This window comes from Oxyura jamaicensis, chromosome 23 (genome assembly GCF_011077185.1).
Source record: "Oxyura jamaicensis isolate SHBP4307 breed ruddy duck chromosome 23, BPBGC_Ojam_1.0, whole genome shotgun sequence".
Lineage (NCBI taxonomy): Eukaryota > Metazoa > Chordata > Aves > Anseriformes > Anatidae > Oxyura > Oxyura jamaicensis.
In genome coordinates this window covers 6,839,509-6,862,466 of record NC_048915.1, presented here as the reverse complement: position 1 = coordinate 6,862,466, position 22,958 = coordinate 6,839,509, and the positions used below count along the sequence as shown (strand labels likewise).

Here is a 22,958-nt window from a genome sequence, read left to right as displayed (position 1 = left end):
GGAAACAGCTGAGGTTGCGTTTCACAGATAAGATCCCCCCTCTCCCCACAGAGCTGGCTGCTCATGCTAGACTAAAAGCCACTACCATGTTGTCTGGACAAGTTCTCCATTTCTCTCAGCTCCAGCCATAACCTGCTGCTGAACTACTTCACTTCCCAGCCCATGGCCTCGGCTGGGGCGGGAGCCTGCTGGTGGTGTCAGACAGCTGACCCCGGCAGACAGGCACCTCCTGGTTGCATACAAACTTTTATAAGAAACTTCTGCAAAAATGAGCTTGTGCAGCATGAGGCTTGCAGGGCTGGGGGGCTGGAGGGAGCAAGCAGGCATGGTTCCCTTCCCAGTGTGCTGGAGATGGTTGAGCAGCAGACAGGGACTTAACAACATTCTCTAAATAAGGTTGCATTTGATTTGTCAGAGTTCATAGCCAGAAACAAGAAAAGTACCTTCCGTGTAGTTTTTAGCCTGTGACTAATTCCTTCCTAACAAGTCCAGGGGATTTGTTCTGTGCCTACATGGATGCTAAAGTGCAAGGTGAATTCGCAGTCTGAGCCCTCTTTGGGGTTTTCTGTAGCAACTCTACCACTATGAGACTTACCATCTGGGTTGCCAGCGAGAGTCTTTACAGAATGGCAAATATGAAAAGAGAACGTTTGCACCGGAAAAAATAATCTGAGGAAGGAGCAGAAGCAACCCTACCCCAGACTCCATCTAGTCAAAGCTGCCTGACCACAGCTCTGCTATGACATCGTGGTGATAGTGCATCGCCGAGAGTTATTCATAGAAGTGAAACTAGTGAATAATTGCAAAAAGCAAACCAGCCTGGAAAAAAATGGTGTGGGACAAAAGGACAATTTGCAACTGGAACCAGAGGCCAGTTTTCTCAGAATTACTTTACAATAGTTTGGTCACTGGCAGCGGAGTTTGAGGTTGCTCAGTGTCGCTGGTGGAGAACCTCCACTGCTTCATTGGCTGTTTGCCATGGAGTCTGGCAGATAATGCATAAATCAGGGGTCAGTCCCATGGGAATGATACACAACTTGTAAAGGAAAAGCTGGTGCCTGGGACCTTGTTTTCAGTGGGGGAAAAAAAAAAAAAAAAAAAAAAAAGCCAATCAACTGCATTGACAGAAATGTCCAGGGTGCAATTACAGCCCTGGCATTGCAGAAGGGATGCAAGCCAGCCTGAATATCATTTTTATCATCTGCCTTGAGCTATAAGGTAGAGTTATAGCTGTGTTTGCCAGCAATTTCATGGCTTAATTTGTAACTGGTGTGATCCTCAGGGAATGGCTGTTGAGTCCCATTGACAGGGGTACACACGGCATCTCCTCGCATGCTCTGACATGTCCCCAGAGGCAGCTTTACTCTCCAGCATGAGTTTTGGTGTGGGATGGGGCCCTGTGGCCTCAGCACCTTGGGAGGAGACTTTTCCAGCACAAATTGGTCCCCAGAAATTCCAGGTTCTGGGCAAGCTGCTTGAGTCGCAGCCCATGTGAGGTGCACCTGGGGCAATGACTGAATGCAGAGACCTAGGATCTGCCCACAGGGCTTAGTCATCAGCCACTGCTGGCTGTTTGCTCATGCTTCACCAAAGCAGCATTGCAATGGGCTGGAGAAATGTATTGCCGCCCTCCTGTCTGCATTCCCCGAGCCATATATGATGCTGCTTGTTGCACACACTGCAGCTGCTTTGGGCTCAATTGCCACAATCTGGCCCATGCTTCCTGTCCCTCACCTTCTTGTCCCTCCCTTTAAATACCAGTTTGGGGAGCTTTGTTAGATGGTTGTCTTGCTGGAGAACAAATACCACCCTGCTCTGCAAACTCATCTGCCTACAGACAAGTGGGGAAATCCCTCACGTGGATGAAAGCTGATGAATTAGGCTAGCTGGCAGACCACATATTTATAAAGCATCTCCTCTGATGTGCCTCCCTTCCCAGCTGCCAGCTGTGCATCTATCAGGGCTCTGCCCAACCCAGGGAGAAGTGGGGTAATTCGCTGCTGGAAAGAAGAATGGAGAAATAAGATGGGCTGAGGCAGGAGAGCAGGAGGTCTCACCATGGTGCTGAGGTGACTCTCCCAGCGAGGCATCACAGGCTGAGGTTTGGGGGGGACTCTCTGTCTTCAACATGAGGATGTTCCAGGAAGGGCTTTGGAAATTTAGCAGTGCTGCTGCGGGGCATCTCTGCTGCCCTGCAGTCAGCCAGTGTGAGATGGCAAGACCCCATCATGTTCTTTGGAGCAATCTACTGGTGATGCACAAGGCCGTCTGTCGGCCTTGGAAAGCCAGTTTATCAGCTGCCTGGTTAAGGGGCTTTTGAGTCAATGGGGTGCCCTTGGGGCAAGCAGAGTGGGTTCCCATTGCTATGCTGACGTTCTGCAGGGAAGTTAAATGGTTGTGGTGTGTTTACACTTGCCTATAAAACTGGTTTTGTTGAGATGTGGCACTAAGAGGCTCTATTAGACCTGAAAAGGAAACTGGAACACCAGCTGGTGCCAGTTCCAGCTGCAAGATGCTGTCAGTCCCTCCTGCCCTCACTGGGCAGACAAGCACCCATTTCTGTCCCTGACTCCAAGGCGTAGTTGCAGCCATTGCAGCAATATCTAAATCTACGGCCACAGTTTGCTACGAGCCTGGTGCCTTTCGCAGAGATATTAGGTGAGAGTGGGAGAACAAGAGCACTTCCTAGCATTCACTTTCTCTCTGTCCATGTTTGACTTCCCCAAATGCATGGCTCCAGCATCTGGAGTGCAGCACAGCAGTACTCAGGGCAGTGCAAACACTTCACCCAGCCGGGATGCGGGCACACAGGCTGACCGCTGCTTTGGTGTGCAGACTTCCCAGAGGCTCCATGTGCAAATCTCAGCATACCACAGGAGCACTGGGCACCCATTTGATACCCAGCATGACAGCAATATTTGGGGCCAGACTCATGGGAGCCTCTCTGAAAAATGTTCTTTGGGAAACATCATTACACATTTAGTCAACACATGGGGATAGGTGATGGGACAGTTTTGCGAAAGCATGGCTACTTTCTGAGACAAGAAAGTGCTTTCCAGGGACTGTTCGTGTTGTGGGAGAGCTGCTTTGCCTGGCACGTGCAGCAGGGCTTCCCTGCATGCTGCAGCTATGTGGGTGCAGGGCTGCCAGCACCCCAGCCCTTGGCCTGGGAGCCCTTCCGTGACAGCAGCTCTTCGGAGTGCCTCTTCTTGAACTTAGAAATCATACTGTGTTTTTTTTACATCGACCCTGTTGTACTTGTCGTCATGTGCCTTTCAGTTCCTCTTTCCACCATCCAGACATTTCCCCTTTTTCTTTCCTTTGGAATTTTTTTTATTTCTCCCCATGTCGCATTTTGGGTTTTGAAGGGTCTGGCACCAGCCCAGGCTCTGGCGGCACCTGGGACCCTGTGCACGGCTGTGGCCTGGGCAGTGCCTGGGGCCCAGAGGCTGGAGGCTGCTCCCTTCTCTCCTGGTTTGGGCTGCCTGGGATCTGAGAAAGGCCCATGCAGGCGTCCCAGGTGCCCTGCAAAAGAGTCGGCAAGACTTCAGCCATCTGCCTGCTAATGTGGGAGTGGGCACTGTGGGGGTGTCTCCGTGAAAGATGCGTCCTCACCCCCATAGGGTCTGGCATGAGGCATTGCGCCCCTCTAAACTCCTCAGAAACCCCCAAAGAGACAGAAACTCCACAGAACCTTAATAACTCTGAATAAAGCGCTCTGTTTCCAGTTGTTATCCACCTTGGGCATTTTTTGGAGGAGGTGGGATGTCCTTAGGTGCTCCATAACCTTTGTATGAATTTTCTCTGCATAAACACGCTCTTAAAGGAGCATCGGGCTTTCATTCTCCACTTACTTCAACCATCATACTTCTCTGTTCACTTGTTTAAATCAAGCATAAAGCTCTAACTGTTCTTTGAATATTTATGACTAGTTTTTATCTCATGCCATGCATACAAAACATACTTGATTTCTTTCCTAAAAGTTTTTTCAAGTGCAAAGTTTTAAAAACATGTGGCTTTTATTGCAGGCAGGAATGAATAACAGCATTCCACCAGTAACCACATTAAATGGAACAGTAATATTCATATGCGTAAGGGCAAAAGCTGCCTTGTTTCCTATTTGCAGTTGAACTCTGAAATTAATTAAGAACTAAAAGGATCTGACAGTCATTAGGATCTTTTAAAAAGGAGTGGAAGTGGCAGATGGGACCCATGCTCCAAAAAGCTCATCTGTGCTATCAATAGCACAGAGGATGTAAGCCCTGAATATGCTCTCAATTGTTGCTGTTGTGAAGAGAGGAGAATCACAGTGCTGAACAATGAAGAATGGCACTTTCGTGACTTCAGAACCACAGGATTCACGTCAATAGCACTCGTGCTCCTAAGTCACTTTGCAGCTTTTGAAAATTCCATCCCATCATGCTGCACAGAGTGCAGGACACCCACAAAAGTCTGGTGCCAGGGGAGCCGTGCATCCTGACTCTCATCACGTGCAGTGTGTAACGCTGATAATACCTCAAGAGCAGTGGCATTGCCCGTGATTCACCTTAGTGCATGCCCCTGGGGCTCGGTGCTCTGGTTCCTGAGTGGTCAAGGATGTGTGTGTGGGTGTGCACGCATGTGGAGAGTCTTCCTGAGGATGCTGATTTAAGTAAGGACTGGCATACAATGCACTGGTGTAAAATGGGGAGAAATGGGAGGACAGGCAAGCCCCAAAGTTTTAAGGGGAGAATGCAACTGCTTCTCCAACTGTGGCCTTTCTAGTCCTTCAAATGGTGAAAGCAACCTGGCCCCAGGCAACCAGGTAGGAATCTCATGTTGATTTTCCTGGGTGACATTATTTCATGCCAGGATACAACACTTTTGCTAGAGTCTTCCTCCTGCTCTGGCTGCTCCACCCAAGGATCCTGGACACCAGGCAGCAGAGCTGCTTATGCAGACAGCAAGGTGGAGCGGGACAGCTGTGGCTCCCGTGGGGTTAATGGATGTCCTGGCTCAAATGTTGATGTCAAATTGCAGCTCTTGCCTTGTGAGCAGGTGCTGAGATAGGTTTTCCTCCCTCCTCTATGGGTATCACCAAGCCCCAGGGTATACTGGCCACAGAACAGTGCCTGGTACAGCGCTCCTGGAGTCACCAGCAGGACAGTCTCAGAGCAGGTCCCTCGCCCAAGTACAGGCTTCTCAGTGAGTTGTCTGGGGCAGGCACTGTTTTTTGCACACACACACATACACACACACCAGTTTCCCCATATTTCTTCCCCTGAATGCCACAACTTCCCTCCTGCTGGAGCCTCTGACTGTGGCTCACATAATTGCCTCATGAGAGCCTGTTTTGTCAGTGACACTCAAGGGTTAAAAATTGTCACCATCGTGCACCCCATTGGACCTAGCATCTGTTATTTGATTTATGAATGAATAGCACGCTCCCTCCCTGCATGCAGCTCTCAGATCCCCTTCCCTTAACTACAAAATAGATCCAGACACCCGCATGGCCCTACTGAGCACTGCACTCCTGAGACAGAGTTTGTGATGAATTTTTAATAGAAAGCTTCCTATAAGCCCCTGCACTTACTTCCTTGCTGTTGAAGCAAGTGGCTCTGCTGCTAAATAACAGCTCAAATGAATTAAAAACTACAGAGGAGACTGAAAGGGAACTAATCCCAGCAAGTAATGAATTAAAGAGCTGCTGACCTCCCTGCAAATGTGAACAGTAGCTTCAAAGTATTTGAAAAGAGGCCCATGCAAATCCTTAGTCTTATACCATATTAACCTTCCCTGGAGTGAGCAGGGGCTGGAGGAATATTCCCGATGTGTCCATATTTCCTGGTTTGCGGAGGAACAGAGTGGTGTGTGCTTCATTCCACTCTCTCCATTTCCTGCACAGCTTCCAGGGCAGTTGCTGTCCAGTTTGGCTCTGTGCTGCAAAGGGAAAGTGCAGGGGCTGGCAGCTGAAAGCCTGGTGTTTCACTCGGACATGAGTGCCTACCGTTACCCTCCATCACCTGGAGGAGGAGCCCCTCTTTGAGACTGGGGGATGATTCAAACGAAAGATAATTCCTGTCAGGGCACAGAGCTTGCCAGTGCCTAGAGTCCCTGTAGGTCTGGGACACGTTTTCTTGCTTAAACACCTCTTTACTGGAACAGATGCTGGGTTGCTTTGCTGGCCTTTGCATGTCTTGGGATAACCAGCCAACGTGAAGTTGGGGAAGTCTGATTTACCACCACTCAATGTTTTGGGTTGCATTTTGTGTTGCTGCAAGGCAGTGGCTAGCTTTGTACCTATACAATGGGGAAGTACAGGGCAACAAAATGATGTACAGGTTATGGGAGTGAGCCTGCCTCCTGTTGCTCAGAAGTAAAAAAAAAAAAAAAAAAAAAAGTCAGTGTGGGGGGTCAGAGAGTGCTGGTGTGAGTAGCTTTTGGGGTGGCTGCAGGGGAGGGGCGGAACATGGTACGCTGCACACCTGGAAATACCCAGCCTGGGTGACTGACTCCAGGTATTTTAGGGAGGCATTTATATGGTACCTTGAGGACACTGAGACAATGCAGTTAGGTGCCCTTGTGAGCATGTTGTTACCAGTATAAAAACGGATTTGAGCAATTCATGGACAGTAGGGCTGCAAATGGACACTGACATAAGGCAGGAATATGCCTCCATCATACCTGAATGCAGAGGTAATAGCAGGAGGGTGGACTACGGAAATCATCCAGCTTAGTGTCCACTCTCTAAGTAGCATCACCTCTCCTCACCAAAGGATGATTTGGGCTAGACAAAACAGATTTGCATAAAGCTTAATGAAAGGCAAGAGACTCCTGGGGAGGACAGCACTGTGTGCTTACAAAGTCCTGGTGCAGAGCAACTCATCACCTCACAGCAGATGGACAAACGCCTGAGGATGGGCTGCTCCTGCCCACCAGCATGCCCCCAGCTGGGCACTGCCAGGCCCAGGCTCACCCGTGCTGGGGGACACCAGCTTCTCTGTGCAAGCGCCCAAAACCCGTGAATGGGTTTGATGTGCTCCATGGCAGGTGCTCAGGCCCTCCCTGGCTGCAGTAAATGGATTACATTCTCACTTTGTGGCATCTATACACAGGAGAAGAACTTGTCACCTCTGCTGGTGGGGAGCAGGCTGGGAGGAAGGGGTCCGAGGTGCTGTGTCACTGTCCATGCTCTGCAGGGATGTTGGGAGAGACACTTTAAAGGCAAGTTCCCAGCAGGACATAAAAAAAAAAAAAAAAAAAAAAAGAGAGAGAGAGAAAAAAAAGGAAAGGCGGGAAGTGTAAAGCCAGTAAACCTAAAAATGAGCATCGTGCCGCGGGGAGGCAGCTCTGTCTCACCGGGACCCCCCACACCGTCCCAGCCCGGTGCTCCGTCTGAGAGCAGCCGGGCGGGGGGGGAACATGGGGGCCCCGGGGCCGCTACTCGCTCTCCGTCGGGGAGAACCCGCGCAGCGGGGAAGAACCGAGACCGAAATCGCACGGGGGGAGCCGCAGGGCGAGGTCGGCAGCCGCGGCGGGGCTCTGCGAGGCCGGAGCAGCGCCGGGCCCCCCGCCCAGCCGCAGCACAGACCCGGGCCGCGCCGGCAGCTGCCCGGGCAGCCCCGTCGCGCCCGCCCCGTCGCGGAGTCCCCACGCGGATCCGCGGCGCCTACCGGCGGCCGTGCGGCCGCACTGCAGCGCTGCCCACGCCGCGCCACCCAGGAGTGCTGTGCGCCCCCCTCCCGCACATCCCCTCCGTGCTACCCCCGAGGGGACCGGGGGGATGGCGGGGATCGAGACCCGGCCGGCCCCGGCGGGAGGGCCCGACAAGCCCGGCCCGCACGCGGCCCTGCCCCGGGCTTCGCGCCCAGCGGGGGCAGCCGCGTTCTGCGTGCGTCCCCCTCGCTGCTACACAGGGGCAAAAAATAGCAGTGAACGCGGCGGCCCCGCGGCCCATCGAGCTTTCCCCTAAAAAGGGCAGGATCGCTGCGCCTCCGCGCAGAGAGCAGCCGGGAGACGCCCGGCACGCGGGGGTCGGCGGCCGCCCTCCCGGGCCGGCTCGGGGCCGGCGCTGTCCCCGGCACGGGGCCGGGGCAGCTTCCCTCTGTGCCGCGAGGGAACCTCCGCTCCTCCCTCCTCTCTTCCTATTAAACTATTTATTTGTTCGCTTATTTTGACACACGCAGATTTTTTCTTTCGGTCGTGTCACCAGGTCGGCTCTTGCCGGCAGAGGGAAGGGGAGCCTGGCCGTGCTCCTCCGTGTCCTGCGGCTTGCGGGGGAAAATGTTTCGGCAGTTCGAGGCGGGATTCGTCAAAACAAGAATTTCCTTTCTTTTAATTTGAAGGGAAGCCGTGTTGTTCGCAGCCCCGCGCAGCGCGGACCCAGACCTGCTGCGGCCCAGCCGGCTGCGCTCCGCCGCCAGCCCCGACGTGCGGTGTCGGCCCCGAACCTGCGGGAAGCCGCTGAGCCGCGCCGCTCAGGCCCGACCGCGGAGCGCGGAGCTCGTCCCCGCCGCGACTCAGCCGGGCAGCGGAGCAAAGAAATCCCCGCCTCTCCCCTCCGCCGCTGCCTCCCGCCCGCCCCCGGCGCGGCTCGCCTCGCGGCGCGACGTTTCCGCGGGCAGCCGCAAAGAGCCCAACGCCTTCGTTCCTGTAGAACAGGTCGCTTCGCCACGAGTTTTCTCGCCAACGATTCCGGCCGAGGCCGCCGGCCGTGCCCAGACCCGCAGCCCCCGCTGAGCCGCCGGGGGCGCCGGGCAGCGCGGGCGCCCCGGGACCGCTCGAGGCTGAGGCAGCTGCCGGCTCTTGGGGGGATGCAAAGCAGAGGCCGGGGAGCCGCGGCTTGCAGCGCGGTTTGCGGGGCGAGCCGCCCCTCGGCGGGGACGCGGGAGCCGGCGGGATCCAGCAGCGCAGCCTCGACTCCCCCCGTACCACGGTGACCGACCCGCGCCGGGGGTCGCGGGCGGCGACACCGGGAGCGCTCCGCGGTGGGGAGAGGGTCGGGCCTCGCTTCCTGCCGCGCCACACGGCCACGGCGGCGCCTCCGGTCCCGGCCCGGCCCCATCGCGCCCCAAAACCCCTCGGCGGCGGCGGCGGCGAGAAGCCGCCGAGGACCCGACGTGCACCCGCCTGGACCGTACGGCGCGGCTGGGCGGGACTCCGATAGGGCACGCCCACTTCGGGTGGACCACGCCCCCCTTCGGCGGTATCCCCGCCCCCTTTCGGTGTGGCCACGCCCCCGCACCCCCCAGGAGCCGGGGAGCGGGCGGGGACGAGGCCCCTCGCGGCCTCCCCATTGGCGCGGCGCCCCGTCCTTCAGGCGCGGCCCGCCCCCCCGGGGCCGGCAGTAAATACGGTACCGGGCGGCGTAGCTGACACTGGGGAGCTGCTTTCGGGGCTGCCCAGCTGAGGGGACCCGCCTGCAGTCGAGCGCGCCTGGCCGCGACGTGGCTGTGCCGGGGCTCCGCGCCGCCTTTCCCCGGGCGGGGCGGGCGGGACCGCAGCAAGGCCTCCGGAGACGCGCCCAGGAGCCGGGCGGGAGCAGCCCCCCCGCGCCGCTTGCCCCGGGTCGCCCCGCCGAGCACGGAAATCTGCCGGGACGGAGTGAGGCGGCGCGCGCCCCGGCCGCCGGCGCCCGAGCCGCCCGCGGGGAGTCCCTCAGTCGCGCCCCGCCGCGGGACCCTCGCCGCAGCCGAGCGGTGGGCGCCGGGCCTCGCCGGGCCCCTCTTCCTCCCCCCCGGCCGCGGCGGTTCCCTGACGCCCGCTGTTGTGATGCGTATTCCCGTAGACCCGAGCACCAGCAGGCGCTTCACACCCCCCTCCACGGCATTCCCCTGCGGTAAGATGGGAGAAAACAGCGGGGCGCTGGGGGCCGCTGCGCCGGGCGCCCGGGCGCGACCCGAGGTGCGCTCCGTCGTGGATGTACTGGCCGACCACGCCGGAGAGCTGGTGCGCACCGACAGCCCCAACTTCTTGTGCTCCGTGCTGCCGTCCCACTGGAGGTGCAACAAGACGCTGCCCGTCGCCTTTAAGGTAAGCTGGGGAAGGCTGCGGGGCGCCGGGTCCCGCTACCCCCCTTCTGCCCTCCGTTCCGACCCGCTCGCCTCTCTGCCTCCGCCCCTTTCATTTTAACTTGCTCCTGACATCACCTTCACGAGAACCTCTTTTATTATTTTTAATCAAGTCTCCGCATTGCCCTGCGGTCACCGCTTCTTAGATATTCCGTACAGTTAGGAGCTCTCAGACAACTTTGAAGTTTAATGAGAGTGGAGGTTAATTACCTTCCCGGGAGAGGGAGGCAGGGACGGGAGATCTAATCTGCAAGAAGAAAGCGAAGAGCTGGAGCGCCGGCACCGGGTTGCTCTGCCCGGGCACCGCGTGCCTCCCCACGGCTCCGCTCCCGCGGGACGGGATGGGACGGGGCAGCCCGACGGGGTGCACCAGGACGGGCGGCCCCGCTGTGCGCCCAGCACTGGGACTGGGGGAACGGGACCAAGGCGAAAAAAGCGAAATAAGCAGCGGGAGGAGAGGCGGGGGAATCAGGAGGGGCTGGAGAGCAGGTCCGGACTCCGGGCAGCCCAGCGAGGCAGGGAGGTTTTTATAAACCGGGTCTCCAGGCCGTGCGCTGTCGCTGGGAGCGCGGCGCGCCGCTCCGCGGACCGGGGCCGCTTCGTTGCCCGCCGGTCGTTTCTCCCCTCGGCGGCCGCGCAGAGCTAGCGGATCCCCCGGGTCGCGCTGTCCGCGGAGCTCCAGGGCCCCGGGCGCGGCCGCCCCGCGCTCGGCAGCGAGTTTCTCCCTAACCGAACAAAATAAATCCGCGGTTCGCCCCGGCCGGGGCCGTGCGGCGGACAGACCCTCGGCACGTGGAAATTACTCGCAACTTCTTACTCCCCTTTTTAGCTCGTTTTCCCCTTCCCCATCCGTTTTTTGTATTTGGTTTGTGTTTGTTTGTTTCTTTGGTTTTCCTTGGAGACTCGGGTTGCTTTTGGTTTTGGTTTGTCTTTGGGGGGGCTTGAGGGGAGTGAAACCGTAGGGCAGGTTAGCTCAGACAGCAGTTAAGCTCAGCCTAAAATCCTTTCGTCCTGCCCTAGGTTGTAGCCCTCGGAGATGTACCTGATGGGACCGTGGTAACGGTGATGGCAGGGAATGATGAGAACTACTCTGCAGAGCTCCGCAATGCCTCCGCTGTGATGAAAAACCAAGTAGCAAGATTTAACGATCTCAGATTTGTTGGGAGAAGCGGCAGGGGTAGGTATCGGCTGGGAAATGGTTGGCCTTCTTATTCGGCTTTTATTTTCTCTAAGAAAAAAAAAAAAAATTACTTTAACAGCATATTTCTCACGAGCCAATGGAGGCGGTTTTGCTGCTGCAGGCTGGGCTTATCGGCAGGGAGGAAGCCTCCAGCACTGAAGTGGTTCCTGAATGGGCCATGGGCAGTGGGGCAGTTGGAGGGATGTGGCAGCATCCCCAGCTGCTCTCTGCAGAGCAGATCTGGTGGTGGCTTTGCTCTGCTCCTCTCTGGGGTTTTTCTCTGCCGAGACATCAGGCACAGATAATCCAGGAAAAGAAACCTTGTTGTAAAACCAATGTGGTGTTGTAATGCAACCCCTCTCAGGTGCATGCATGGGCTGATAGGCAGCCCCAGCCCAAGTACTTCTAAATTTATGGAGAGTATTCTTGGTGAGATAAGGCAGACAGGTGACAGCTGGAGCCTGTGTCTCCTCTGCAGTCAGAGGCAGGTGGATGTACTTGGGGTCTGATGAGGTAATAACCCACCTTTTTGCTAGCTGTTAAAGGTTTCAAATCAAATACTTGAAGTTCTTATTAGAAGAATGAACCAGTGCTCCGCATGGAGTAGATGCGGTGAGTAGGGTTGCAGAGAGATTCATTCAAATTGCTGTGGGCAATACTGCTGCCAGGGATGTGGGAGCTGGGGCAGTTGCAAGTCTGAGTGCCTTTTGGGGAAGATGCATTTGTTTTTCCCTGTGTTTGCTGCATGGGAGACTAGAACAGAAATTTTACCTCCTGTCTCTAGAGACTGGCTCTGTCACTTATCCTTAAACCAATAATAGTACTGGCTTTTTGAAAACAAATCATAAAAGAAATTAGTCCCTGCTATCTGAGAAAAGCAGAACAAATCCCCTGAAAATACTGAGAGCCAGTGGGTGTTGAGAGGATATCCCTGTGTGCTTTTCACTCCTGCATGATTCCTCACAGCCGCATTTTACCTGAATTTCAAATAGTATAAATAAAACTTCAGCATTTCATCACCAATAAACACTACAGACTAAACCACTTAGTTTTTTTTTTTTATTATTAAAAATTATTTTAAATGGACATATGATAGCATTTTCTCAGTCTTTGAATGTATACATACAATGTCAGATGTATTTTGACTTCTGCATTAATTAAAAGCAGCGATGTTAGGAATTATTTGCATGTAATAACAGTTTACTTGTTCCTTTTTATGAAACTTGAATAGTTTACATTCTTTCATACATTTCCTTTTTCCTGTTGGCTCTTTCTCCAAATTGCAGTTTCTTTAAAACTCTCCACTTAACTGGTTGCAGGTTGATGGATGGAAAATGTTTTTCTTCTATGAATTAAGCTTTAATTTCTGTAATCAATTATTCTCTTAGGCTCTTCTCTTTCTGTTTTTCTTTTTTCACTCTCCTTACACAAACTTTCAAACTGAATGCAACCCGATCTCAACTTCACTCTTGAATTCATTATTAACTTTCCTCCTCTGCAGTCCCAAGCTCTGAATTAGCAGTAGTTTGCAGTCTACTGAAAGTGGCTGGGTGAATCGCCTCCTTCCTCCAGCAGAGTCCTGGCAAATGCTCATTACAGCAGTGGAAGCACCTCTTGCTGGCTCCAAAGTCTGTTAGAGGCAGCAGAAGTTTTAACTCAAGTGCAGATTTCTTTACATATTCTTATGGGATGAGGCTTTGTAGTGTTTGCACAGACCTAACTCCAGCAGGGCTCCCTGGTGCTGTGTGAAAGAGGCACAGTGGGGTTTTCTTGCAGCTTGAAGTGTGTGTCTAGTTCCCTGTGCATGGCTGTGCTTCCTTAGTAAGGGGCTACTTGAGGCTTATTTAGTACTAAAAATCGTTTAAATAGATTATTTTTTTTTTCTGGGTGTCACACTTAATTACTCTTGTTTGTCTTAATCTCAACGTCCAGTGTTGGTTTTGTTAATTCTCGTGGAAATCTGAATTTGCTGCAAAATATTTTGTTGAAACGGTTGTGTGTGTAAACGTTTGTATAAATATGGTGTGTGTACATGTGCACTTGTAAACACGCACAGCCTGTGTCCACCGACTAACAACAAGTAAGTGTGCCTGAGCTGCAGGAGCATCGGAAGCAGTGAGGCTCTTTTTTTTTTTTTTTTTTTTTTTTTTTTAAATAGGAGTTGAAGTGGTTCGGAGCTGGCCACTTCTGTTCCTATCGGGCCGGTCACCCAGCACTGTGAGCCGCCCGGGGGCAGGGGAAAAAGCAGGTTCTTACCTCCCCCTCTCCAAAATTACCACCCCCTATGCAGGACGAAGGGAGGGGAAAAGGGCTGGGTCCCCGGTTTTGCTCGAATAAAGATTTCTGCTCATATTTCACCATATAAAATGAAAGCCAAGGGCAAGGGGATGCTGCACTGTGTGCTGCGACTCCGGCTGCTCTCCTGACCAGGGAACATCCTCACGGAGCATCTCCCGGAGCTGCGGGTGCTGACCGGACCCACCGAGGTAGCCGGGCTGCTTCCCGAGCCGTCGGCGAGCGGCTGCTGTTGCCCAGGTGTTGGGGCCGGCGAACGGTGGGAATGAGTAACCACAGCCTGGCTTCCCGAGAAGGCGGGAAATTAGTAAAAATGGTGCTGAGTAATAATTGTCATTTTCAACTCATGGGAGGTTTTTTGAGGGCTGTTAGAGACGCAAAATGTCACGGCCGGCTCGGCTCTGCAGCCATCCTCCCCGGGGACGCTGCTCCCCGCGTGGAGGTGTTTGTATCTGCGGTGAGCAGGGAGTGAAACCGAAAGGCAGGGGAATTGTCACTTGGAAAATAAAAATAATTAAAATAATAATAATAAAACACCTACTAGAAAGTAGCAGTGCTGAGCATGGAGCTGTGAGTTCCACTCAGCCCCCGCTTGGGTGCTCAGGGTGCTCCCCATGCCAGCCGTGCTGCCTGCTCCCACCGCTCTGCGCTCGCATGCGAACAAAAGGGCTCCCTCCCACTGCCTTTCTTCCCGTGAAATAGCTTCCTAAATAATTTCTTCTAATAATCCTCATCCGTGCACTCCGTTTCTGCAGACGTTTTGCTAACAAATACTCTGCTTGTGTCAGTTGTTTTTATGTGAACGCTGTCACTGGGAGCCTCTGTGCTCCACAGGCTGTGGCAGCGAGGCTGCTTCATTGGGAGTTATGTTTTTGAGAGGGTAAAAAAAATCCTTCTTGTGTAGAGAATGAGCTGAAGGTTTGTGAACCGTTTGGTCTAATTTTGAAAGCTGAAATCGGCATGGATTGTTTCCTGGCTTTCACAAATCCTTCTTGCCGTCTGCTTTAAAGCTAGCCTTAACCCCCCACCCAACACTCCCGTAGAGAAACTTCCCACCTGAGGTAACTGCTCAGTGTTCTCTGCAGGAGATAATTTATTTTTCTATTTATTCTTTTTTCTTTTCCTGTCTAGCTGTATAAATACCACTTGTTTTTGCTATGGGTACTCTTAGATCCACCCTTATAGATGGTGGTTGGGATCTGGAAAACCCTAACCCAGGGAAGAGGGAGAGGAGGCTGTTCCTTGCTGCTCGGTGGAGGTGTTTGTGAGTGAAGATAAGGCTGGATGAGCTCGGGGGCGAATGCGCAGGCACTTCAGGGCGATTTCTGCTGGGTTTTCTGCCTTTGAAATCCCGCGGAGATTGCTCTTGGGGGATCGGCTGGCGCGGTTCCCTTGCATGCCTTGTATGCACACGCAGCCCCCCTTTACCCGCGGAACTCCCAAACGCTGCGGGGATGCCCCGGGAGGGGGCGGGAGAGCCGAGGCCCTTTCAGGAGGAGCCGGCACTGCCGAGCCCTGCGCCTGGCGATGCTATCCTCGACCCGCCAGCAACGGGCAGAGGTCTGCGAGCAGGTGCTGGGGGGGCGTGGGTGCCGGGCTGGGGGCGTGCTGCTGCTTCCCCCTCTGCACGGGGAGAAAATGCCCTCTGTGATGCCAGATGCATTTGGGGAGTGCAAATGGAAACGTGTTCTGCCAGAAAATGTCACTGTTGTGCTCTTGCAAACTTTGGGTTTGGAGAGCCTTTCATCACCTACCTCCTTGCCCCCCACTTTTTTTTTTTTAAATTTCCAATATTTTTTTTTAAAGTGAAGATCTTGGTGCGTCAAAAGCATCACTAAAAGCCCACCATGATGATGTATGAAATCTTTTTCTGGCAGCATGTTCCTGCTCTCTATTTGGGGCTGGGGGGACAGGAACAGAGGGACAGTCCCCACAGTCCATGGGGCCATGCATGTGGTGGCCAATTCTGGTGCACGAAGCTGGACATATTTGGTGCAGGCTTTGCAGTTTCCAATTTCTGCTGCAGCCTGGCATGAGTACATCTGGGCTGTGTGCCACAGGTGCCCCGATGGCCGAGAGCCCCGTGTAGCTCCCCTCCAAACCTACCTGTGTAGGTGCCTCTGCAGGGCCACAACCACCAGTTTTACCCAGCAAATGCCATCATCCATCTCATCTAAACTGAGGTGATTTTGCCTGATTGTTCCTCTAGGAGTATTCCATGGGTGCCAGGACCCAAATCTGGCCCTTGCAGAGGGAATCCAGTGTCCAGTGCTGTGTTTTGGGGCTGGATTTCCATGGGAAAAAGCAAAATGTCCAAACTGGATGCAACAGAAAGCTGCTGTGGGTAGAGGGGTTGATACTGGGGCAGGGAGGAGAAGGGGGACAACTGACTTTCTGTCCAGGAAAGTTCAGGCTCCTGCTCTGAACCAGGTCCAAGTCTGTCTTCACTGCAGCCGGCTGAACCCCAGCAGGAGCTGGCTGAGCTTTGTCTCAACAATAATGTCTCATAAAATTAACTGATATGTGTGCTGGAGTTTGGTGTATGTAGATATTGTGTCTGAGTTTTCTCCAGCAGGAGCATTTTACTCTGAAAGGAGCTGAACCTATGTGAATATCCTCTTTTCTATCCCCTCCCTCCCTTAGGAAAAAGCTTTACCCTGACGATCACAGTGTTCACCAACCCCACCCAAGTCGCTACCTATCACCGAGCCATTAAAGTGACTGTAGACGGACCCCGGGAGCCACGAAGTAAGTTATGTTTTATTTGGCAGCTGCTGAGCAGTGGTGGGGTGTCACAGGGGGCTGAACTTTCCATGGCCATGTGGATGAAGGATGCCTCTGCAGCTGGGGCAGCTGTCTTTCACAGTGCACAGAGCAAAGAAGACCGTGTGGTCAGGCAAACCCAGGAGTGTGCCCGCATTGTCTTCATTTTCTCTTTCTCTATGGAGCACCATATGTGTCCTGCCTGCTGCTTGTTCCCTCTTGCTGTGCTGTGTCCCCCCAAGGTCTGTGCGGTTGTACAGCCCTATTCCTCGTGGCACTTGAGATGCAGTAGAAATGACAAGGGCTCAACCCTGGAGGTGTGTAAGGCATTTTGGGGTGGGGGGAGTTATGAAGCTGGAGATGCTGTGCCCTGCTTCAGAGGCTGAATTTCTGATTAATAACATGTTTGAAGGTTTCCCCTGCTCTGTGCTTCTATTTGCCTGTCTGTCCGTGTGGACCCATGAGAGCTCACAGGGCACCTTCCCCTTCCGTTTGTTGGCAGTTTCACTTTCAGGTTGTCAAAGCCTCTGGGTGACAGTGGCTGCTGATGGAGTCTGCATTGCTTGAGAAAACCAAGCAGACCATTCAACTACAGAACCATCTTTCTGTTGTGATCAAGAAGGGTCATTTGGATACAGCCGGGCTGGCAGTGTCTCTGCAGTGGCAGCTGCAGACTGGCTGTGCTTGGTTGATTTTTGGAGTTGGGGTGGTTTAAGTTCATCTTGGAGTGCCTCTCCTATGATCAGAGGAGATTGGGGAAATGCTCCAATAATGTCAGCAGGAGCAGTGTTCCTCTTCCTTGAGTACTTGCTTGGCAGGACCCTTGTGAGGTGGGGTCTCAGGAACTCATTCCCAGCCCTCTGTTGCTGTCCTTCTGCTCCAGCTCTGCCTTCCTACGTGCTCAGAACCACCCTGGGGACTATAAAGCAGAGTTTGTTCGCTTACCATGTAAAGCTGTCAGTGCCCAAATTTAAGGGAAACAGTTTGATCCTTCTAAGTATGCTTTAGAAAATATTTTCTGTTGATGCTGTCGCTGGGCCATCAGCACCCCTTGATGTCAGGCCAGGTCAGGGCTGCTACCTCTGCAAGACAGTTTTATTTGCCTTGTTTTTTTTGTTGACTTTTTTGTCCCCTTTTATTTTTTTTCCTTTTACATTTTTTAATGTTGGAGCTTGGGGTGTTAGAGGCTTTATATAAGCCTGTTGGGCTGCTGGTCTGGAGTGCTTGTTTGCAGAGCCAGTACCTAGGCAATGCAGTGCTGTTTTTTTTTTTGTTGTTGTTTTGTTAGTGGTGGGTACTGCAAACACCTGGGAATCGGCAACCAAGGCTGGGAGGGGGAAAGCAGGCAAGGTTTGGGCAAGGAGTTGCACAACTGTTCCATGTCAGGAATAGAAACCAGGTCTCCTGACTCCTGGCTCAGGCCCTTGTCTGCTGCATCAGATCGCCTTTCTAATAATAATAATCATCATCACCACCATCATAGGGAATATATAAATAATAATACAAGGCAAGATAGTTACTACTCTTAGTGTTTGGTTTGCTCTGACTTCACCGATGTTCAGCACTTGCCAAAACCAAGCTGAATCATACCCACTCCTCGTTTTGAATTTCAACACATTGGTTGATTGTTACTGATCGTTAATTTTAACTTTCTGAGACGGAGGCACAGGATTTGTAGCTAGGCAGGGAGCTGTGGGTTTGAGCCATGGACACTTCTGGCCTTGGTGCCGTGCCTTCATTTTGCACAATTAGCTAAAACCTGAGGATGGAGCAGCTAGTCCTGACTCTTGCTTGGTTTGCCTGAGGGATGCCATCCTGGCGTGCAAGGTCAGCAGTTTGCTGCTTTTTTTCTGATTTGTGTACCTCATAATGTGTGTGCTGAAGATTTAGGTTCCTTAAAGAGCTCTGTGTAGTATTTGTTGCTTATTCCCTTGTCTTGTGTGGACCCTAAAGGTCAATCTTTTTCCTCATCCTTGTACCCCCCCCCCCCAAATCCTATAAATTGCCGATCTGAAGAGTTTAAACCTAAGCTGTAGTTCTTCTGTTTTTTGCAGATGGTCACATGTTTCTTGGCTGTAAAGCTCATATTTGTAAGCCACGGGTCAAACTGGGAATTCATTCATGTATTGTGAAAATACAGTCTTACACTGTATGGGAAAAGCTTTTTTAAAAAATTCTTGCCTTTGTCATACTTCATTGGTTTTCATTTTCTAATTAACCTGAGAAAAAAAAAAAAAAAAACTACATTTGTCCCTTCCTTGCCCTGCACTCCTGTCCCTGCAGAAATCCTGGCTATAAAATGATGTTGGCCCACCCAGTCATGGAAACCAAACGTGGTTTTCCTGGCTAACCTGCCACTGGGTGGCTCTCTGAGATAGCACCCCTGGGTGCGCCCAACACCTGCTGACCTGGGAAGGGAATTGGTAAGACTCTGGTAACAGCCATCTCTGGCCATGCACAACAGCTCGTGTTCCCCTCCCCTGCTTGGTTTTGGGAGGTGAGAACTGCCAGCAGGACTTGCAATTATTTTTACACATGCACGGATATTGCATAGGTGCTTTTATAGATGTAAATATATATGTGATTTTTTTTTTTTCCCTTTCTTGGCTGCCCTGTTGCAGATGAGAAGGATGTGGTGCTCCTCTTGTGCAGGACTACTGTTGGCTGGTGCTGGAGGCTGGATGTGGCTGGGGAAGGGCTGGTGTGATCGTGCGGAAAAGCATCCTTCATACGGAAAGAATTGGCCATTTGTCTTGGTATCCTGGGAAAGCCCTGGGCATCATCTTCTCAGATGCGGTGAAATTCCTCCAGCAAACGTTCTCGTGGGGTTTTTGGCCAGAAATATGGCTCTGCTCCACGCCCCACCTCTGAGCTTCCCATTCATCTTCCACCCCTGTCCCATCACTTCATCTCAGCCCTTGAGCAAGTCTTTTAACTAAAGCTTTGCCCAGAAAACATCTGAGGAGTTTGAAATCAAGTTGAGTTGGGTGAGAAATTGCAGGGAACCGGGTTGCAGCCAGAGCCCATTGCGGGGCCGGTGGTTAAAACCCGGATGGGGAGACTGGGAGAGCCAGACCAATGTGTTGAAGACGCCCAGATGTGCTTGTTTGGAGAACCCATGGTGAAACTGTGGGTTACAGCCCACAGCAAAGTGAAGAGTAGGGTTGGGCTGTGCACAGGGCTGGTAGCAGTGGCTTTGGTCAAGTGCTCATGTTGGCTGTGGTTCATGAACTACAAGCCATGATGCAAGTTTGCTCCCAAGTGCCCTGCTCTCTCATTCCTTTTTTTTTTTTTTCTCTGCTTCATTGTGGGTTAGATCTGCAGAGATCAAGGACACTCAAGTGGCCACCTGAGCTCTAAACAAATGATACATTGGGTGCCAAGTGTTGACATACTTCGTACAAACAGGAAGTAATAAAATATCTGAACTTCCTGTGAATTTTCCTTCTCCCCCCTCCCTTTTCTGCAGCTCTTTATTTAGCAAAAACTTGACTGAGTTGAGCTGCAATCCTTGTGCAGTCTCTCTTATCCATGCCTGCTTGCAAAATAATCCACAGAAGGCAGAACATGGAAAAATGAATAGCTGGAAGCTATACAGTGATGTTTATACAGTGATGTTTATTCCTGGATAAATGAGAGCATCTTCAGGGCCACCCCCATCACACCTACCTGTTGGGTGCCTTCCCTTTCCCCTTCCTTTCCTACGGCTCTTCCCTCTTGCCTTCTGTCACTTCTTGTCAACCCTTTTCACTTGCTGTCCCTCCTCCCAGCTCACGCCTTGCAGCAATAGCTGCTTTCTGTCCATCTCCTGAGAACTCTTGTGCAAAGTCCTTCTCTTTTCCTTCAGTGTCTTTAATTCACTCTGGCTTTTCTTGCTGCTGTTCAGTCTTCCTTAACCTCTCTGTATAAATACCTTTAGCCCTTAACCCCTTGTTTCTCATTTCCCCCCCCCCCATCCCTACTGTCCTGGCCGCTGTGAGGAGCAAAGGGAGCCTCAGCAGATGTGATCACTCATCCATAACCCTTGTGGGGCAGCATGTACATACCCAGCTCTGTTTTCTGGGGGTGAAAACCACCCCTCTGGCCATGAGTGGGTGTCAAGCCCTGAGCGTGGGTGCTGTGGATGTGGGAAGGGTGCAGGGCAGCTGTGCCAGGATGTCCAGAGTCCTCTGCTCATGTGGTGAGGGCCTGGACCACTTGGAGTATAAGGTCTGTTCCTAAGGTTCAGTGCTGGGCAAGCTGTACACAGAGCTGGCTTTTTCCCCCATCACTTCCCCCAGCAAAAAAAGCATGTGGATGAGGGAGCAGGCATGGGGCTGAGGCGCCAGCACAGACCCACTTGCTTTTACACTGTGGCTTTTACACTTCTGTCCTGAGAGAGCAATGGAAGGGAGGATGAGGACATGAGGTGCTGTACCTTGGTTTTCCATGCCTGAGGAGCGGGGTGGCAGCAGGGTTCCTGCCTTCCCCCCTCCATGGCCAACCGACAGGCCATGGCTGTGAGCAGCAAAGCGAGTGCTCATGGATGGTGGGGGCCACTGGGCTGCGAGTTGGTGTTTGTTGCTTGTTTTGGGTGCATGTGTTGGAGACTTGGTGCTTTTGGTGATGTTCCTGCTTGGTGTGACCACATGTCCCTGTGCTGTGCAGTGTCTGCTGGGCTTGGAGTGGGAGAGGGCAGATGGATCAGTGCCAGGCTCACCACACCACCTAGCAAGAGCATCTAGGCTCTCGCTCCCCACCACACTGGCCCTGCAGGGATTTCCTGGCTGCACCTATCCTGCACAGGCATGAGGTGTCCCCTCCATGGCCACCTTTCCAAAAGGCTCCTTCCTCACGTCCACTGGGAATGTGTGCTGGGAGCAGAGCCCCTGCAGTGGGTGCAGCGTGTGGCCATGGTTCTGCTGTGCCCTGAGCACCCTCTCCCCCCTCGCGCAGCACGTAGCTGGCGGGTGGAAAGACTTCTCACCTCCCACATTTCTGAGTTGTTTCCAAGAACTGCTGGTTTCTGCTTTGATATTTTTAAGAGCCTCGGCTGGGTGAGGGTTTCCCTCTCCGCCTGTCCCCTGTGTGTGATGTCAGTCCAAGCTGCAGCACGACCACACATTCTCAGCAGGGAACTCGAGCATGTGGTCTGCAATGGGTAGGAACCCTCTTTCCTTGAGATGGGAATGCTGTTCCTGTGCAAGGTGTTAACGGTAGCTCTGTCCCTGAGGTCAGTGGGTGCAAGGCTGCACTCAAGCACCCCATGCACGAGAAACTCTTGGCTGCAAGCACCGGGGGGAGAGGGGGGAGGAGAAAGTCTGACCAGTAATGCCAGGTTCCCCAAGACCCTCTATAAAAGCATTTCTTCCAGCAGTGTCTGCACTGCCCAGGTGGCAGCTGAGGAGGAGAACGGATTGTATCAGCACTTACTTGAGATGACGCATACCTTGCTGTGGCTTCTCTATCCAGCTTGAAGCTGCACTGATAAAAACCAGCGCCCTGAACCACCCTGTCCTGCACTGGACCCGCCAGCCTGGACACACCTTGACTCCGCTGCCCACACCCCAATCTCACCACCGCTATCTCAGTTCTCATCCCACACCCAGCGCCTCTCTGGCCCCAGCACCTCAAACATCGGCGCCTCCACAAACCACCCTGGAAAAGCTTCTTTCTTGCTTTTATTTATTTTTAAGGTGCATCTGAATCGATGCTCTTGAATTTTGAGGGTTCTCGGTTATTTATTCTATTCTCAGTGGATGCTCCAGATTGAAGCAGAGAGAAAGAGGGTGCACAGGGCTGCACTAATGAGGAAAGTGATCCCCCTTCAACTCCCCATCCTCATGGCTGCCAATGAGTCTGAGATTTACAGCCAGAAATAGCAAAACTTGAAAACAAACCTGTTTTATGCAGGGAAGGGAAAAGAAGTGCAATATTCAGAATAAGCTCTGTAGAGACCCTAGTATGATGGTAACAACTAGAAATCACCAGGTATCTGCTATAAGATGGTGCTAATTTGAGCCTCCATTCCTGCCAAAGTTGACCTGCAGGCTTAGGGCAGGGGGCTGTGAGGCTGAGCACCTAGGGTTTTGCATTCACTGTGGGCAGTGTTGGGAGGTTTCAATACTTCAGTTTGTGTGGTTGTGGGGTAGAGTTGTTCTGTGTGTCCCTGCAGCAAGCAGTCTATGTTCAGCACCGTGTTCGACCCCAAAACCAACTCTGCTCCCTGAGCACTTCTGTAGCCCCAGGCACGGTGGGGATTTATTTATTTGAAGATGAAGGCAGTTTGCCCAGACCTGAGTCTGTGCTGTGCAGCAGCTGGGTGAGGCCGAAGAGCTGAGTCAGCCCCTCGGTGCTCCCTGGCATCTGGGCACTGACGCAAGGGCTGTTGGTGGCTGGGTCTTCCTCGGAGCCCCCAGTGGTGCAACTTGGCAGGCTTGTGTTGGCTTTTGCTGGGATATGGCCATCCTGTGCAAAACTGATTCCTTTACCTGCATCATGGTTTCGTGCCTTAATGACTTAAATGCCATAAAAAATACAAAACTGTGTTTAATATATTGTGGTGTTGGTTATTTACTTGCTGACTTCTGGTTTATAATATATCTGGTCAGATTTCTGACTCCATAGTAATTGTAGCAAACAGCACCACTTTAGGACTTCCCTCACTTGCAGCATTTGGGGGCAAAAAAGAG

The 22,958-nt window shown here is 52.7% G+C and overlaps 1 protein-coding gene across 2 annotated transcripts in view; it reads left to right on the top strand.

Annotated features, from left to right (window-relative positions):
* The window catches only part of RUNX3 (RUNX family transcription factor 3), a 60,028-nt gene that overhangs the window by 11,160 nt on the left and 25,910 nt on the right, over positions 1–22,958 (top strand). For both annotated transcript variants that reach the window (XM_035345369.1, XM_035345368.1), the window contains exons 2-4: positions 9,767–10,011; positions 11,070–11,226; positions 16,168–16,272. In XM_035345369.1, coding sequence (XP_035201260.1) covers positions 9,767–10,011; positions 11,070–11,226; positions 16,168–16,272 — 507 coding nt within the window. The remainder of the gene's footprint in view (positions 1–9,766; positions 10,012–11,069; positions 11,227–16,167; positions 16,273–22,958) is intronic.